An 18,903-nucleotide genomic window follows, 5' to 3' on the forward strand; every position below is an offset into this window, starting at 1 on the left:
GTGGGTTTTTCGGTAAATATATTTTTTCCTTTATGTGGATTTAAATTGATTTTCTGTTCTTGCACGCTGCGCCTTGTTCTTCCGAGAATCGACCATGTCGAGCAGTTGCTTCTGGTCAGCGACGGCGCGATCTCCTTCGGTGGTGAAATTTTCAGCTCCTGAAAGTATTTGTAGTAGATTCTGTAGAATTCCGCACAGATGGTCATGGGAAGGAAGCTTTAGGACTGGAATTTCGGTTTCAAACCATAGCGGAAGAGCTCGGAATGTCAGACCGCTTTCGGGAATGTTGCCTGTGGATCCATGGGCGCCGAGTATGGAGTCTCAGAGCGTTGCGCCGCAGCTGTTTGCCTCATCTTTATTCCCTTATATCGGTTTTCTGTACTTCATCACCAAGTCCAAGACCGCGCCGAAGCTCACCCTTTTCGGCTTCTACTTCTTGCTGGTCTTCGTTGGTGCTACAAGTGATGTCTCGACCCCTTCCCTTGTCTGATCGTATTTATGGTTTCAATTTCACTGATTTCACAAACGGAAAGCGCCGATTTTGGTAAACTTTCAATCGCATTTGGATTTATGCGTGCCAGTTCAAAATGAGCATGCGTTTGTTGTAATTACGATTTTTAGAGCTCAGATTTGCAGTAGCTATTGTCCTCCACTAATTGGAAGATTCTATCCTAAGTACTGATTCTCTCTTCTATGTTTCTCCAACATTATATCCCACCCTTGTGCAGTCCCTGCCGGAATCTATGGTATGAATCTCTACTTTCTTGCTCTCTCTCAACCACACCAGTCGATCTATGAAAGATTTCAAATCTTATGCAGCCAAAGTGCAGTTTGGGACCTCATTATCTAACGTGGATTGGCTGCACGGTGGAGCCGAATCTTTGCTCACCCTCACGAATTTGTTCATTGTTCTCGGATTGATGGATGGGTTGAGGAAGACAAAATCTGAGGAAGATATGGATTCTGGTGTCGAGAAAGAGAAAGAGTCTTCGATCTAGGTAAGGGAGTTTCTCAATTCATCAATCCATCCTCCCTCTCGGAAGAGTCTCCTTGACATATTAAAATTTTTAGCCATCTGGACAAAATTTGTCTTGCCATCAACATGTCTAGCCGTTAGTGGCGTTTTTCATTCATAAACATGCATTTGAGAATAAAATCACCCTTCGATGAGTTGTAATTTTCTCCGTTCTTTGTCAATGAAAGTTCACGTTCGCATTCTTCCGCAAAATTTTTGATACGATTAATCATTCACCTCCAGGCATCGAAGCGCTACCCCAGAGCTTGATGCGGACGCTGAAGGTATGTTTCATTATTACATCCTCCCCATTGTTGATTTATTCATCAAGTTTGTAATTTTTTCCTATGGTTACAAAGTAAAATATTAATCTCGCAACAAATCCCCAAAATTGATGGTGAGTTCGTCTGGTTCTTCATGGGCAGGAAGGCAAGTGGAGCAGAAGGGTATGCCTAAGGCTGAAGCTCTCTCTGAGACAGAACTTTGCCACACATCTTCTTTCAATTTCATAACAATTTTTTATATTTTCTATGTGAGTGTGGGGTACGGGTTGAATCCACAAGGAGTAGGACACTGAAATCAACAAACCTTCTAGAGAGGATAAGATTCTAGATGACTAAAAATAATAATTTATGAATTTGGAGTTTATCCTGGTTAAGTATACAAAAAACAAATGGAATAATCAACTATTTATGGAGCTTTGAAAATTCAATTTATGCTATTAACTATGCTTTTAGACTTTGGCGTGCATTCTGAATAACACACTGTGGAACAAGGCGAGCACAAATGTGGTAATTGCAGGTAGTAGCACAGGTGTGATCAATGAGATGTGCATATTTTAGAGCGCTATTGAGAAAGTAGGCATGCATGAACTATTAGATAGAGGCGGTAGACAGCGGGTGCCAGGTGAGAACACAAGAATTATTAGACTAATCTTATATATTTTATATGTTTATTTGCATTAAAATAATTATATATGTGTGTTGTCCAATGTATAATGATAAAATCGTTCTTAAAATGGTATTCTGAGTTTTTTGTATTTTTATGTATTTAATGGAATCTGTGACACTAAAGAGAAAGTAAATTTATAAGTCAGAATATATCGTTATGGAATTTTCTAACATAAGATTTGGAAATAAAATTTATCTAAGTATATATATAGAATTCTATAGCACCTAATTCGTGAAATATATTATTTTTCTCATGAATAACATATTTCCCTAGCATTATTGAAAGGTCTTATTTTGTTTTCAATGGTTTTTTCTTCCATTAATCGCACTCAGCTCTGCCACAATCCAATTTATTTGGATAGCAACCATCTTGCCAAAATTAGATGCATTAATCATGGCAAAATGTATCATTATGACATCTCAATTCGTGATGCCATAAAAGGCCAATCACAAAAGAGCATTTTCTTTTTTTGCGCAGGATAAAAAGAATCAATGTTATTTGCAATAAATGTTCTGGAACATGTCGACACATGTCCAAAAACAGGTTGAACTAACAGTAAATGTGAGTACAAAGCCAAAAACATGTTCATGAGTGACATTTCTTCATTAGCAAGGAAAATACACTAATGTGGCCTCATCACCAGGTCATGCATTAACTGTGGTTAAACATAGTTTACTTTTATGCGTTGTGGAAACATGTATCGAGCTTAAACCAGAGTGAGGAAAAAGACATGAAAATTCAAGAAAAATAAGTATAAATACGAGGAATATTTAATCATTTTGAGGATTTTAATCCTTACAGTTGGATCTATGATTATAACATCTTGTATCCATGTATATTGGTAAGTTGAGTTAGAGAGTGATTTTGAGATGCTTCAAGTTTCTTAATATAAACATTGGTTGAATTTGAAAGGTAAAAAATATTTGTTGGTGGGCTCTTCTGTAGCTGAAAAATCACAGTAAGCATAATACAATGTTTTAAAATGAGTTCCTTGCACGCAAATTTTCATTTTCTTATCAACAACCATTCATCCACTTCCATCTGTCTACATCTATCCACACACATCCATCAATATCTAATGCTCGTGTCATCATCATCCTCTGTGCTTCTTTATTCCACATAAGCAATGATAGAAATTAAATTTCCTAGTTATAATATATTTTCTCTCATCTCCCAATAAATAAAATGTTTTACTAATTTTATTGATTCTATCAATAATCAAACATAAATTAAATCCCCAGAACTTTATTGATTAACTCAACTAGGCGGCTGGTGTGCATGGTTGCTAATAAACGCATTGATAAAGGGAACCTACGTATGTTAATTGTAGTGTCATTTTATAGTAGGAGCGAGGTGATCTCCACAAGGACTGGCATTTAAAGGTGAATTTAATTGTCAAGTTATGCTTAAGATTACATATAATAATAATGAATAGTAAATGGTGTGGGAGAGAATTAGAGAAAGAGAGAGATAATATAAGATACAAACTTATATCTTTTTTATATATATTAGAGATGATAAAGTAGGATATTTGAAATGAATTAACGGTATTATAATTACGGGTGATGTTAATGTAGGTAATGGAAGAAGTATAGAAGATTAGTGTGATAGATGGAATAATACTATGTTATTCTTAATATAAGAGAATAATATTATTTATTTAATTAACAGTAAGTTGTATCTAAGATCAGAGGTAGATAGTTTAGTTAAGGTTAGGTTAGATAGTGAATGAAATTTCAATTAAATAAGAGGTAATACAAAGAAGAATGAAGAAGAAGGAAGTAATATTTATGATAGGCGAAATAAGGGATTATATGTTATGATATAGATTATTGGTCTAGATAAATACTTGTTAATCCTAAGAGTTTAATATTAAGACAGTTAGGTGAGAGAATATGTATTTTCTATTATATAAGAGAATTAAGTAGCTAAACAGAGAGACTATTTAAATTAGTTTAATAATCAAGATAGACAGAAATAGTTTAAGGGAAGATATACAATAACATATGATTAATAGGTTGATTATAATAGTAGCGTGCAAATTATATTGTATTAATATCTAATATAAATATATATATATATATTATTTTTATGAATTAAAATGCAGAGAAAATAGTGAAAATAGTGTAAAATGCTACATGAGCAGAACATGCTTGATAAAATGCCTCAAAGAGACCACAATTCTAAAACAGGATGAAATACGACATCTGCTACAATTAGGACTAGATCTATGTATTCAGAATTGCTGTTAAATTCATTATCAATCAGAGAAAGGTTAGAAAAGCACATGAGATGCCCTGATTCTGGCAAGTAGAGGATGGGGGCACCGATCACTGCCCCCTAACTTTAGTGTGTGATTCAGCTCTTCTTCTATCGTGCTGGCATGTTCTGTGGCATTCTTGACCTCTTCTGGCACCTTCTTGAGCCAGCCCAACCTCATTGGAGTCGTCAACCTCTCCAATTTGGCCAGATGATCTCAGGATGGGTCTCCCACCGCTGAGTATTTCCATTAGAAGATAATAAATTGGGGGTTGTAAGCCCCTTTTACGGACCAAGGAGGACCTCCAGTTGTTGTGGATCACTTGGTATGCCTTTGAGGGTCCTCTAAGGGCCGTTAGATGGCCAAAGATCCCCCCTTCTTGCCGGAATCCGTCGTCCAGCTGCTAATGTCAACAGGCAGGGGCGGAGATGGACATATCTTTCCTGGTCATCCAATATGTGTGGTAACTTGTCCACAAGCTGCAAATAAATCGTAGTCGTGGACCCATATTTATCTGGCGAACCATATTTGCAATGCCATTGTCCGCCTACTTGATTTGTTCTAGTCAGTGAGCTCAACTAAGCAGAAGCCTAAAAAAAATTATTCGGGCTAAGAAGATCTCGTTTTCCAATCCTCAGATTGGAAAATTTGAAAGATTGGACGTAGTGTTCGCCCGTCCCGATGCCGGTACCGGATACCGGTATCGGGACGGATGCTGGACGGATGCCGGTACCGTAAACTTCCGGTACCGGTTTTTTCCGATATCCAGATACCGGATATCGGTATCGGATATCGGTTGCTACAGTGCCGATATCCGATACCGATATCCGTCCGATACCGTGATCCGTCTCCCGTCTCAGGGGGACAGATGACGGTATCGGATATCGGATGCGGATACCGGTTTTCGATATCCGCATCGAATTTCATAAACATTTCATATAAGTTAGTTCTTTTATGAAATTTCATATAAGTTACGTATTTCGAATTTTTAAAGTTTTGAACCTTGTTTTCTGGCAACGGCGGGAGCGGGCATCGGCGAGCACCGGCGGGCAACGGCGAGCAACGGCGGGCAACGGCGGCAGAAGGCAACAGGGGTAAGTCGATTTTCAGCTCTCTCTCTATCTTTCCTCTCAGCTTCCTCTTTTTCTCTATCTTTTCTCTCCCGTTATCTTCGTCCTCTCTCAATTTTCTATCTCTCTTTGTCCTCTCCCTCTCTCACTTTCATATCTCTATTTTACTTCTCCCTTTCTCAATTTCGTAGCTCTATTTTTCTTCTCCCTCTCTCAATTTCATATCTCTATTTTTGTTCTCCCTCTCTCAATTTCATATCTCTGTCAATTTCCTATCTCTATTTTTCTTCTCCCTCTCTCAATTTCATATCCCTATTTTACTTCTCCCTCCATCAATTTCATAACTCCATTTTTCTTCTCCCTCCCTCACTTTCATATCTCTATTTTACTTCTCCCTTTCTCAATTTCGTAGATCTATTTTTCTTCTCCCTCTCTCAATTTCATATCTCTATTTTTTTTCTCCCTCTCTCAATTTCATATCTCTGTCAATTTCCTATCTCTATTTTACTTCTCCCTCTCTCAATTTCATATCCCTATTTTACTTCTCCCTCTCTCAATTTCATATCTCCATTTTACTTCTCCATCTATTAATTTCATAACTCCATTTCTCTTCTCCCTCTCTCAATTTCATATCTATATTTTACATCTTCCTCTTTCAATATCATATCACTATTTTTTTCCCCCTCTTAATTTCATAACTCTATTACTCCTCTCCCTCTCTCAATTTCATATCTCTATTTCTCTTCTCCCTCTCTCAAATTCATATCTCTAGTTTACTTCTCCCTCTCTCAATTTCATATCACCATTTTACTTCTCCATCTCTTAATTTCATCACTCTATTTCTCTTCTCTCTCTCTCAGTTTCATATCTCTATTTTACTTCTCCCTCTCTCAATTTCATATCTCTATTTCTCTTCTCCCTCTCTCAAATTCATATCTCCATTTCACTTCTCCATCTATTAATTTCATAACTACATTTTCCTTCTCCCTCTCTCAATTTCATAACTCCATTTCTCTTCTCCCTCTCTCAATTTCATATCTCTATTTCTCTTCTCCCTCTTTCAATATCATCTCCCTATTTTTTCCCCCATCTCTTAATTTCATAACTCTATTACTCCTCTCCCTCTCTCAATTTCATATCCCTATTTCTCTTCTCCCTCTCTCAAATTCACATCTCCATTTAACTTCTCCATCTCTCAAATTCATATCTCCATTTTACTTCTCCATCGATTAATTTCATAACTCCATTTCTCTTCTCCCTCTCTCAATTTGATATCTCTATTTTACATCTTCCGCTTTCAATATCATATCACTATTTTTTCCCCATCTCTTAATTTCATAACTCTATTACTGCTCTCCCTCTCTCAATTTCATATCTCTCTTTCTCTTCTCCCTCTCTCAAATTCATATCTCCTTTTAACTTCTCCATCTATTAATTTCATAACTACATTTTCCTTCTCCCTCTCTCAATTTCATAACTCCATTTCTCTTCTCCCTCACTCAATTTCATATCTCTATTTTACTTCTCCCTCTTTCAAAATCATATCACTATTTTTCCCCCATCTCTTAATTTCATAACTCTATTACTCCTCTCCCTCTCTCAATTTCATATCCCTATTTCTCTTCTCCCTCTCTCAAATTCATATCTACATTTAACTTCTCCATCTCTCAAATTCATATCTCCATTTTACTTCTCCATCGATTAATTTCATAACTCCATTTCTCTTCTCCCTCTCTCAATTTCATATCTCTATTTTACATCTTCCTCTTTCAATATCATATCACTATTTTTTCCCCATCTCTTAATTTCATAACTCTATTACTGCTCTCCCTCTCTCAATTTCATATCTCTATTTCTCTTCTCCCTCTCTCAAATTCATCTCCTTTTAACTTCTCCATCTATTAATTTCATAACTACATTTTCCTTCTCCCTCTCTCAATTTCATAACTCCATTTCTCTTCTCCCTCTCTCAATTTCATATCTCTATTTTACTTCTCCCTCTTTCAAAATCATATCACTATTTTTCCCCCATCTCTTAATTTCATAACTCTATTACTCCTCTCCCTCTCTCAATTTCATATCCCTATTTCTCTTCTCCCTCTCTCAAATTCATAACTCCATTTTTCTTCTCCCTCTCTCAATTTCATATCTCTATTTTACATCTTCCTCTTTCAATATCATATCGCTATTTTTTTCCCCATCTCTTAATTTCATAACTCTATTACTGCTCTCCCTCTCTCAATTTCATATCTCTATTTCTCTTCTCCCTCTCTCAAATTCATCTCCTTTTAACTTCTCCATCTATTAATTTCATAACTACATTTTCCTTCTCCCTCTCTCAATTTTATAACTCCATTTCTCTTCTCCCTCTCTCAATTTTATGTCTCTATTTTACTTCTTCCTCTTTCAATATCGTATCACTATTTTTTTCCCCATCTCTTAATTTCAGAACTCTATTACTGCTCTCCCTCTCTCAATTTCATATCTCTATTTCTCTCTCCCTCTCTCAAATTCATATCTCCTTTTAACTTCTCCATCTACTAATTTCATAACTCCATTTTTGTTCTCCCTCGCTCAATTTTATAACTCCATTTCTCCTCTCCCTCTCTCAATTTCATATCTCTATTTTACTTCTTCCTCTTTCAATATCATATCACTATTTTTTCCCCCATCTCTTAATTTCATAACTCTGTTACTGCTCTCCCTCTCTCAATTTCATATCTCTATTTCTCTTCTCCCTCTCTCAAATTCATATCTCTAGTTTACTTCTCCCTCTCTCAAATTCATATCTCTAGTTTACTTCTCCCTCTCTCAATTTCATACCACCATTTTACTTCTTCATCTCTTAATTTCATAACTCTATTTCTCTTCTCTCTCTCTCAGTTTCATATCTCTATTTTACTTCTCCCTCTCTCAATTTCATATCTCTATTTCTCCTCCCTCTCTCAAATTCATATCTCCATTTAACTTCTCCATCTATTAATTTCATAACTACATTTTCCTTCTCCCTCTCTCAATTTTATAACTCCATTTCTCTTCTCCCTCTCTCAATTTTATGTCTCTATTTTACTTCTTCCTCTTTCAATATCGTATCACTATTTTTTTCCCCATCTCTTAATTTCATAACTCTATTACTGCTCTCCCTCTCTCAATTTCATATCTCTATTTCTCTTCTCCCTCTCTCAAATTCATATCTCCTTTTAACTTCTCCATCAACTAATTTCATAACTCCATTTTGTTCTCCTCCTCATTTTGATAACTCCATTTCTCCTCTCCTCTCTCAATTTCATATCTCTATTTTACTGCTTCCTCTTTCAATAACATCTCACTATTTCTTCCCCATCTCTTAATTTCATAACTCTATTACTGCTCTCCCTCTCTCAATTTCATATCTCTATTTCTCTTCTCCCTCTCTCAAATTCATATCTCTAGTTTACTTCTCCCTCTCTCAAATTCATATCTCTAGTTTACTTCTCCCTCTCTCAATTTCATATCACCATTTTACTTCTCCATCTCTTAATTTCATAACTCTATTTATCTTCTCTCTCTCTCAGTTTCATATCTCTATTTCTCTTCTCCCTCTCTCAATTTCATAACTCCATTTTTTCTTCTCCCTCTCTTAATTGAAGACGAGCTTGTCTGATTGAGGACCGGCAGAGTAGAAGACCCACATATGGGCATTATTACAACTGAAGAAGAGCTCTTCAACGGTATTTCTTCACCTAAAATCCTTTATTACACTATGGATTTTATTGTTGATTTGGTGTTTAGGTGTCAGTCTAGGCAATGTGATTTTTATGGTTAACTTAGATCTACTTTTCGTCCATATTTTATCACTTCACGATTCTGAAAACAAACGTTGAAATTGTGGGGAATATGTTAATTACGATGATGAAGATGGAGGTCGTGATTTTGATTATGCCAAGTTTTCTGTACTTCCACTGTTTCGATTGATTATTAATGTATCTAGATTTGAATTTAATTGGTCCAAAACATGTAGGTTAACTTGAAATTGTGCAGAAAGATGAATCCAACTGGAGGCGGTGACCCAGCCCAAGAAAGAGCTGGGTCAGGAGTCGTACGTCCCAAACGTACAGAGGAGGGAACTTCCCGTGTCGTACAGAGTCGGCCTCGTACGAATCGTTCCCTCATCATCGACTACTTCGAGCTGACGAAAGATGGGTACTATATATGCTTACTGTGCCGGGAGTTGAACCCGCACAGTAAGAGGCAGGCGGACAGAAGCACAAATGTGTTTTAGCGCCACTTCAAATCATGCCATCCAGATCGTCATGCTGAACTGAAGGGCGAAGTCCCCGAAGAACGTGGTCAGACACGCATCACCGACAGAATGCAGAGCAGGCAACAGGGAGAGCCAAGTCGACGGGGGCCGATCAAGGGGCACACCCCAGACGAGACGAAGAACTGCATTGCGCGGTTCATATGCCTAACAGATTCTCCATGGAGCATCGTTGACAATGTCACATTCAAGGATATGTGGCGGTATGCTACGCTTATAGACCTGGATCCTCCAAGTGCGAAGGTCATAAAGAGGTAGACCATCCAAATGCACGGCCAAATGAAGATTGGTGTGAGGAAGCTTTGGGAGACCGTGGCCCGAGTATCACTAACTATAGACGCGTGGACTGCGGACAACGGGACCGGGTTGCTAGGCATCACCGTCCACTGGGTGGATGACACGTGGACGTACAGAGAGCGGGTTCTTGCCATTCGTGAAATCATCGGCAAGCACGACGGGGGGAACATGGCGTCCATTGTTCTCCAAGCACTAGATGAGTTCTGTTTGCAGACGAAGGTCAGAACTCAGCGTGTTGATCATTCTATTAGTAGAACTTGCTAGTTTTCTTGTCTAACGTAATAATGCAGGTCTATGCTGTTACTACGGACAATGCGACGGCGAACAAGAAGATGTTGGCTTTGTTGGCGCGGAAGGTCAGGAGCGTGAACCCGACGTTTACTGCCAGGAGGCACGTCCCTTGTGTCGCACATATTTTAAACATTATCGTGCAAGCGGCGTTGAAAAGCTTCAACATTCCTTCGGCCCAGAGCGTGGAACCTGAAGAAGGCGATGTGATGATGAGCGCAGAGCAGTATGACAGCGACCAGGACAATGAACTCGTAGATGTCTACTCAGTATCCGATGAGGTTGACGGGCCGCGGAAGCCAATATGTCTGGGTGACACAATTGCGAAAGTACGCAACTTAGTGCGGAGTATTCGAAGCTCTACGCAACGACGAGAACTGTACACCCAAGCATGTGAAGACGACCCCGAAGTTGAGGACACCAACATGGTTGTCCTAGACTGCCCCACCCGATGGAATAGCACGTACGATATGCTGACGGCCGCCATAGAGAAGCGTGATGTGCTGGACGAAGTCTCGACGACTTTCAGCTGGAAGGCGACGTCCTCGAAGCTGTCGAAGGACGAGTGGGAATTGGTGGGACAGTTCTGTCGCATCCTTGGCCGTTTTGCCGTATCCACAGACCATGTCTGCAAGTCCGTGACGCTAGCGATTTGCGATGTCCTACATCTCATTGACGGCCTGAGGGTTCACATGGAGGAAGTGGTAGAGCAAATTGAAGATGGCACATTCTTCACATCTGTTCGACGTTTGCACGAAGGAGATCGGTCGAATATGGCACAGGCGTGTAGAGCGATGCTTTCCAAACTTAAACAGTACACAGAGATATTGTGGGCGAATGAGGCGATCACTGCCGCAGCGTTGATGGACCCAATCCACAAAGGGTCAATGCTCCACCCGGCGGTTCGAGAGGCGACTATCGCGTACGTACAGTCGTTGTTGCCCGGTGATAGGTCGAGCCGTGTTTCGAGAATGGCCGCTCAGAAGGGGCGGCGAGGAGGTGCAGAGTTGGTTGGGTGGCTTAGCACCACTATGCGACACGTGGAACCGGCACCGTTGACAACGCGGTCGGCCTGGGATGAGTTCAACCAGTTCCTTGCGGAGACTGTGCCGAACGAGGGTGTCTACACTCCACTGTCTTGGTGGGCAACGACGGGGGCGAAGCGTTTCCCCTTGCTTGCAGCCGTCGAGAGAGACTTGTTATCCGTATGTGCGACGAGCGCCCCCGCTGAGCGCATGTTCTCAGTTGGCAACGCTATTGTCACGTACAAGCGTTCCCGACTCTCGCCGATAAGCATTGAAACACTCATCACCGTGAAGTGTTGGCTCCGTGCGGACAACAAACGTTGGTACAATGACGTCGAGCTAGGCGAGGATATTGAGGACGATGAAGATGGTGGGGTTAGCTGTTCTCGAGGTACATGTCACATAACTCAACCAAATGTTATTTATACATATTTATCACTACTTATCACTTCTCTTATGCAACGCAGGTGACGATCAGGTGAGCAGAAATCTTTGACAGAGACGTTGGGCTTATGTTTTTTTGACATGGCTGCATTCATAGCCTACCCGTAAATTTTTTGACCGAATATCGAAAAACCGGATACCGGCGAACACTACTGTATGGTGTCTTTTGTATTAGTAGAGTTTTAATGCACTGGCCAGTCATGTAATTAAATATCCCGAATTTACTACGACAATACAGTTGAATGCACTTGCCATTAATTTCTTCATCCCATTCACTAACTATCAAACGCCATAAATGAAAATTAACTACAACCTGTGAGTTTGTTCGCTTGAAATGAAAATCGTTTCCAGTTCTTAATTCAATTAACTACGTATGAAACACCATAAACTCAATTAACTTAATATGTTCGTTACTCTTAATAACTGAATCTGCACTCCTCAATACACTAACTACAACACGTGACTTCTACGCTCCCAAATACACTAACTACGCTCCCATATACACTGACTACGCTCCCAAAAACACTAACTAAAACACGGGACTTTGTTCACGTAAATGAAATTTGTATTTACTCTTTAATTCAGTTAACGCAAATTTATTATTATTTTTATGAAATACATCACGTAATTCTGTTAGCTTAAAATAAAAATTGTTTTCACTTCTTAATTCAATTAAGAATTATTTATTACTATTTTTTACTGTTTCTTATAACTACAACACGTTAGTTAATATTTTTGTTACCTACATCTATGCTCCCAAATACACTAACTACAACACAGAACTTTGTTCACGTAAATGAAATTTGTATTTAATCTTTAATTCAGTTAACAAAAATTTATTATTATTTTTATTAACTGCAACCCGTAATTCTGTTAGCTTAAAATAAAAATTGTTTTTACTTCTTAATTCAATTAACAAATATTTATTAATATTTTTATTAAGTACATCACGTAATTCTGTTTACTTAAAATAAAAATTGTTCTTACTTCTTAATTCAATTAAAACAATTTAATAATATTTTTTACTGTTTCTGTTCAGTACAACACGTTAATAAATATTTCTGTTAACTACATCCACACTCCTTAATACACTAACTACAACACGCGACTTACTTCTCTTAAAGTGAAAACTCCATTAATTTATTAATTCCACTAACTAAATATCAAATGCCATGAATTTTCCCAAGATAACATTAAAATTCTTAGTATTTTTATTAACTGCAACCCGTAATTCTGTTAGCTTAAAATAAAAATTGTTTTTACTTCTTAATTCAATTAACAAATATTTATTAATATTTTTATTAAGTACATCACGTAATTTTGTTTACTTAAAATAAAAATTGTTCTTACTTCTTAATTCAATTAAAACAATTTAATAATATTTTTTACTGTTTCTGTTCAGTACAACACATTTATAAATATTTTTGTTATCTACATCTACACTGCCAAATACACTAACTACAACACGTGAGTTTGTTCACGTAAATGAAAATTGTATTTACTTTTTGATTCAATTAATACAATATTATTATTATTTCTATTAATTACAACCACACTCCTTAAGGTCATTTTGAAATGTTAACATCGTTATTAATGGGCCACGAGGCGGCTCAAATGCGTTTCAATTAAAAAGTGGGCCGCCCGTACTTATACTTTCCCCGGAATTTAAAATTTTCCGGTATGTGATAGCAAAAACTGTACAAAAAATTCGCCGGATATCGATTTTCGATATCCGGATATCAAAACCGATATCTGGTATCCGAGATCTGCCACGTCCCTACCCCTCCGATATCCGATATCAATATCCATCCACCACCTAAGGGACGGATATCGGCCGATATCCGATATCCGAGATCCTATACCGACCCTCTTTAGTCCGGATATCGGATATCGGTTGTCCGATATCGGATATCGGACGGATATCGGGACGGGCGAACCCTAATTGGACGATTGATATGAAATGGGCTTCAGGCCGAAGTGGTTTGAAGCCCAATCATAGGTCTTTTTTAATTTTTATAAATATTGCGACCCGTTGGGCCACAATCCCTTTGTTAGTTCTCGGCTCGGCCCATCGCAGAACTGAAAGAAACAATGAGATATAATCCCATATTAGAAAATGTTAGAAACACGATTGCTATATAAATCCACTTAAACTATGAAATAAAATGATATATACCCTCTTTCGCTTGCACATGCTTGACTTTGGTGAGCCTTTGTGGGCTACCAGTAGGCTCCTTGGTGTCCTTATTGGATTTTTGGGGCTTGCGCCAAGCACTGCCACTTGCCTGTTACGGTCAGGCTTAAGTGTCGTGTGCTCACCTGCTTGCGCCTAGCTTGGGTGCTGATGCGCCCTGGCTCAGCCCTAGCTGCCCACTTAACAACCAAAATTTTTAATTAAGTGACATACTAGAGGGAGCATTAACTAATTCTAAAATTGAATATAACACTCATAAAATGATTCTAAAATTGTCTTAAAAATATATAATTTATGCCTTATTTTAGGGTTCATTACTCAGATGTTATATTGTCCATAATATTTGAGTCTATTCAATGATATTCATAAACCTTCAATCACTGAAATATGACTTTTTATTGATGATTTAGGTCATCTCCACATTGAACGATGATTGGAATTAGTACTATTTTAGTCATGATTAAGAAGGTAACAAAGAGTAATTGTAAGATAAGAAGTAGAGAGTATATTAATAGTGAGATTAGAAGATTATTGTTAGTATTTTTAGATAATATGAGATAGGAAAGATAGGAGGTTGTGGATTAGTATTTTTAGATAATATGAGATATGAAAGATAGGAGGTTGTGGATGTGGTTGTGGATTAGTATTTTTAGATAATAAAGTGTAGAAATGATGAAGGATGAAAAAGGGATAAAGATATATATCGATAGGTATATGTGTATAAGTGTAAATAAAATAGGTATGGTAATTGGAAAACATGGGATGATAAGATTATTCATATTGAAAGGCCACAGTATGTGGAAAATACTTTAAATATGATTTTTGTTGAATAAATGGATGTTATAAGCTAGATAGGTGATTGAGAAACAAATGCAAGGAAAGGAAGCAGAACATAGGTCCTTTGTCTCACCATGATAAAGGTGATGTAGTGGTGAAGGAGCGATCCTAGTATTTTGTAATTCTTCTCTTCCATCATTTAAGAATATTATGAGTACCTTGATAGATCTCAAACTCCCCGTGCTTCACTTGGCCTGCCCCAATTATGAGAAATTTAAAAATAGTTTAATTTTTTTTGCATGTCCTCTTATTTATTTCAGGACATATATGATGGCGCGGCACCGTCCGACACCGCAGGGCCGTCACTCGAGGAGCCAGCACCGTCATCGAGCCTGCCACCGACACGTGTCCAGCCGACACGATGAGCTGCAGCATCAACGCGCAACCCTGGGTTCAGATATTCGGCGTGATGACACACCACCTTTGGATCGTTTGACTTATTCGTTTCTTATTTTCTGTTCATCGCTTTTCGTCTTTATCATTTTGTCGTTGTAGTGAGGGGAAGAACCCATATGAGGATATCTTCCCCTCCCATATACCTAGTGGGCCTTACAAGCCCTTTTATTTTCTTTTTCCCTTTGTAGTTTAAGGGGCCCATTTCATCCTTCCTATATAAGGGAGGGGTGGGCGCCCCCCCAGACCACTCTTGATATTTCTATGAATTATAACGTTTAGAAGTTGAAGAGTCACGTTCGTGGAGGAGAGAAAGAAGAAGAAAGAAGAAGAAGAAGAAGGAAGAAGAAGGAAGAAGAAGAAGAAGAAGAAGAAGAAGGAGAAGAGAGAGAGAAGAAGAAGAAGAAGAAGGGAGGAAGGAGGAGAAGAAGGATAACGGCCGACACTCGCCGTACCCATGCCGCCGCTCGCCATCTCTCACCGCTGCCTGCCGTTCCCAAGCTGCCGCTCGCCATTCCCCCGCCACCGCTCATCGTTCTCACGCCGCCGCCGCCAGCCTCGCGCCATCACCCGCCACTCTCACACCTTCTCTCGCCGATTCTGCGCACGCTGCTGCACGGCAACTCAACACTCCGTCGCTCGCCGTTCCCCTCACGCCGCGGCCACCGCTTCCACGCTCCGCGCGAGCTGCCGTCTGCGCGCGCTGTGCGAGTTGCTGTCTGCGCGCGCCGATGCCGTTGCTCACGCGACTTCGCCCCTCGGCCGTCATCCTGCACGCCAGTGCAGCCGCGCGCGTCCACGACTGAGAGTGCACGCTTCTACGCGCCCACCCCGTTGCAGCCGCGCCCAGCGCCTGCAGCATTATGCCGTGCCGCCAGGCCGACCCGCGCCCGGTGCCCGCGCAGTGCATTGCGGCCGCGCCGCTCCCTTGCTTGGCCCAACCACCGCGCCTCACCACCGATCGCCCTCGTCCGCGCCCGGCCTACCTGTATGCCGACGTCGACGCTCGCCCTGCACCCAGCACCCGCTCAACCATCCCGGCTGCCCCGCTGACACCTCGCTGCCATCCGCATCCCCAACTGACGTCCGTGTCCCAACTGTTTTCTCCGGATCCCATTATTACGAGATATCCGTCGCCAGCGCGACGAAGGTACCCCTCAACTCTGCTGCTCTTTATGTCTCTTACTTTCTTCAGTATACTTTCAATTTGCCTCCTCCGCGCTCGTGTTAGATGTAGGTGAGAGTGAGACAGGTTGTGAAAACGACGACGACTTCAACGAGAGTCTTACCTGGCTGGTAGGAGTCGGGCGAGCCCGACAAGTGTGAGCATACTAGCGGGATATTCCCGTTCGGCGACGTACTTGCCCTCGACCCTCTCGGGCGAGGTTCGGGAGGTCCGTTTGACCTCACCAATAGCGATCCCGTCAATCTCTGGAACGGCAACACTGCATCTCGGCACTCGCACGTACTACACGTAGGATTTCTCGCATTCACGTCATCATTTATACCTGTCCATTTGCATTTTTGGACGACGCAGATTGTCGTTGTCCGATCAAGATCCTGATTCGCTATCAAGCTGCTACCCTCGGTGTCGACCGGACGACGTCTTGAAGACGTCCGACATCAATTTATCATATGAAAGAGAAGGATAAAGCTTCCCTCAAAACTTCAGCTAAATCCTTGTTATTGATTATCAGTTATCAACAATAGACACTGGTGAAATTTGGGTTGTTCTGTATCTTTATTTTTTATCTATCCTCATTAGCATTGCCGCCATATTGTTCTAGGGATTGACATCGTTAAAAACATTAATTTGAGTTATCTTTCTTGAGTTTTATGCCATCAGATATATGTATTTTGTGGTTTAACATGTGTCCTTGAAACGTCTTCTGAAGAAAACACACACTAATTTGGCGTTTCATGCATGAAATGTTGATGTGTTTGGTGAACACATTTTGTCATCTTGGGCAATGAAATATCACCTTGCATCAAAACATACGTTCAGCTTTGGAGAATTTATGACAATTTTTATTCCAAATTATTTTGTGCCACCACAATTTAGAAATCACATCAATTTTTACTCTCCTTTTTCTCCTCACACCATGTCTTTGCACATTAAAAAATAAATGCCATTCCATGATTGTGGTTTTATGACATAAAAATTTTGAATGAAATATTAGCACATTTTGCACTGATTAATGCATGTAGTCATTGTCTGAAATCAATGATTGTATACCATCAAAATAATTTGATGGTCACACATAGTGTTCATTATTAATAGCACAAAACCCATTTTCAAATATAAACTTGAAATAATTCTGAGAAAATTTACAATGACATATACAATTAATACCTAAATGATTTCAATGTCACAAATTACAAAAAAAGTATTCAAACTTAAAATTACTTTCTATATAAATCTAATGTTAGGAAATACCAAAATCAGAAATAAATTATAATCATTATAAAAAATATTTAATTGTATATTTATAATATTTTTTAAAGGTCGGGTCCCCATTTATAAAAAATATCTAAATGGGCAGAGCCCATTAGCCTTAGTGGCGGACCCGACGAGCGGATTTAACCAGTTAAATCCGAGGTCGGATCCGCTGATAAAGATTGAATTAAAAAAATATATATATATATGGGGAGAACGATATTTGAACCCAAGACCTCCGCCTCAGTAATGAAGCGATTTACCACTGCGCCAGAAGTCATCTCTTAGTGTAGAAATAAATTATTTATATATAATGTACTTTGGACCCGAAAAATCGAATTAGGAAATTCGATTTATTCGAAAGGTCGGGTCCGACGGTTGACTTTCCAAAATCATTTCTTATTTCTAAAAATCGTATTTTTTCTGACTTTTGAAATTCCTATATTAAACCTAACTACTTTAATTAGTATTAACTACTATAATTAATTTTGTAATTAAGGAAACTTTCTATAAAACTTTGAAAAATCATAAAAAATTAATTACAGCTCCTTTTGAGCTTGAATTTTTTTCGAAATTCTCAGAAAATTACAATCTACCCCTCTACCCCTATAAATACCCCTTCAGAGCAAGGGTTGAGGTATCCCTTTTGAAAAACATCTCTCTTGTGCTACTCTTGAAAAAGAAAGTGCTGCTTCTTGTGAAGTTTCTCCCCTGCAATCAGTGTGGCTTTGCTTCTCCATTGATAAGGGAAGTTTTTAATTTTCATCATTCATTTATTTACTGAATAGGGTGATAGTTTCCTCCACAATCATTGAGTTAGTGGTGATTTTTATGAGATTTTGTGAAGGATAGTGAAGGGATCGATATTATTTTTGAAAGTGATTAAGAGGAATTGATTTGTTGATCTTGAAAGTACTTATGAAATAGGTTTTCAGAATTTATCTTGATATTACATTTTAATCTTAGTTTGTTTGATCATTCATACATCATTGAGAGCGGTGATTGACCTTTGATCAATCACGGGGCGCGGTATATCGTTTCTTCCACTAATCTGAACAGGTGACGAAGATCAAGAAGGCAGGGAGGTGACGTTGGTGGCACCAAGGACGTGACGGTGACGAGGGAAGTGGACGTACGAGGAAGAGTTCGTGACGGTCTACCCGAAGGCGGTTCGGGGTTGAAGCTCGTGCACCAAAGAACGTGACGTGCCATCGGAAGACTCCTCTGCAGAAGCAACTCTGTAAGTTGGGTTAGGGTACCTTACAAGGGAGGATCCTTAGTAAGATTATCCTGAGTCCTAATTTGGACTCGAAGGGGGGCCTTGGATTGACTCGATCACTAAGCGGATCGAGGAACCAAGTAAATCTAAGTGTTCGAGAGAAAGAAGGTGAG

General features: G+C 39.3%; 2 protein-coding genes and 1 long non-coding RNA gene across 5 annotated transcripts; all 3 read left to right on the top strand.

The window, feature by feature from the left end:
- Nucleotides 1-48: 48 nt before the first annotated feature.
- Nucleotides 49-1,577, top strand: LOC144701191 (1-acyl-sn-glycerol-3-phosphate acyltransferase). 3 transcript variants are annotated; one of them, XM_078572931.1, is made up of 5 exons: nucleotides 49-461; nucleotides 729-746; nucleotides 802-998; nucleotides 1,259-1,299; nucleotides 1,441-1,577. In XM_078572931.1, exons 1-3 carry the CDS (start codon nucleotides 95-97, stop codon nucleotides 996-998), a joined length of 582 nt encoding a protein of 193 aa, XP_078429057.1. In that variant the 5' UTR covers nucleotides 49-94; the 3' UTR covers nucleotides 1,259-1,299; nucleotides 1,441-1,577. The 3 variants fall into 3 exon arrangements, with proteins under 3 accessions (XP_078429057.1, XP_078429058.1, XP_078429059.1); XM_078572932.1 differs by having other exon boundaries at nucleotides 1,445-1,577; XM_078572933.1 differs by having other exon boundaries at nucleotides 52-461; nucleotides 820-998.
- A 3,667-nt stretch (nucleotides 1,578-5,244) lies between these two features.
- Nucleotides 5,245-9,491, top strand: LOC144700453 (uncharacterized). The gene is made up of 3 exons (XR_013580777.1): nucleotides 5,245-5,320; nucleotides 8,926-9,006; nucleotides 9,317-9,491. It is a non-coding gene; the product is annotated as an uncharacterized LOC144700453 (long non-coding RNA).
- Nucleotides 9,492-10,968: 1,477 nt separating this feature from the next.
- Nucleotides 10,969-11,869, top strand: LOC144700420 (uncharacterized). The gene is made up of 2 exons (XM_078571840.1): nucleotides 10,969-11,597; nucleotides 11,674-11,869. Exons 1-2 carry the CDS (start codon nucleotides 10,976-10,978, stop codon nucleotides 11,700-11,702), a joined length of 651 nt encoding a protein of 216 aa, XP_078427966.1. The 5' UTR covers nucleotides 10,969-10,975; the 3' UTR covers nucleotides 11,703-11,869.
- The last annotated feature ends 7,034 nt before the right edge of the window (nucleotides 11,870-18,903 follow it).

This window comes from Wolffia australiana, chromosome 3 (genome assembly GCF_029677425.1).
Source record: "Wolffia australiana isolate 7733 chromosome 3, ASM2967742v1".
Taxonomy (NCBI): domain Eukaryota; kingdom Viridiplantae; phylum Streptophyta; class Magnoliopsida; order Alismatales; family Araceae; genus Wolffia; species Wolffia australiana.

What these genes read in the sequence shown, in the direction of transcription:
- LOC144700420 (XM_078571840.1), top strand. Translation starts at nt 10,976, where the DNA reads ATGCTTTCCAAACTTAAACAGTACACAGAGATATTGTGGGCGAATGAG. An exon ending in TGGGGTTAGCTGTTCTCGAG is followed by an intron (nt 11,598 to 11,673) that starts GTACATGTCACA and finishes TATGCAACGCAG; the next exon opens with GTGACGATCAGGTGAGCAGA.
- LOC144701191 (XM_078572931.1), top strand. Translation starts at nt 95, where the DNA reads ATGTCGAGCAGTTGCTTCTGGTCAGCGACGGCGCGATCTCCTTCGGTG.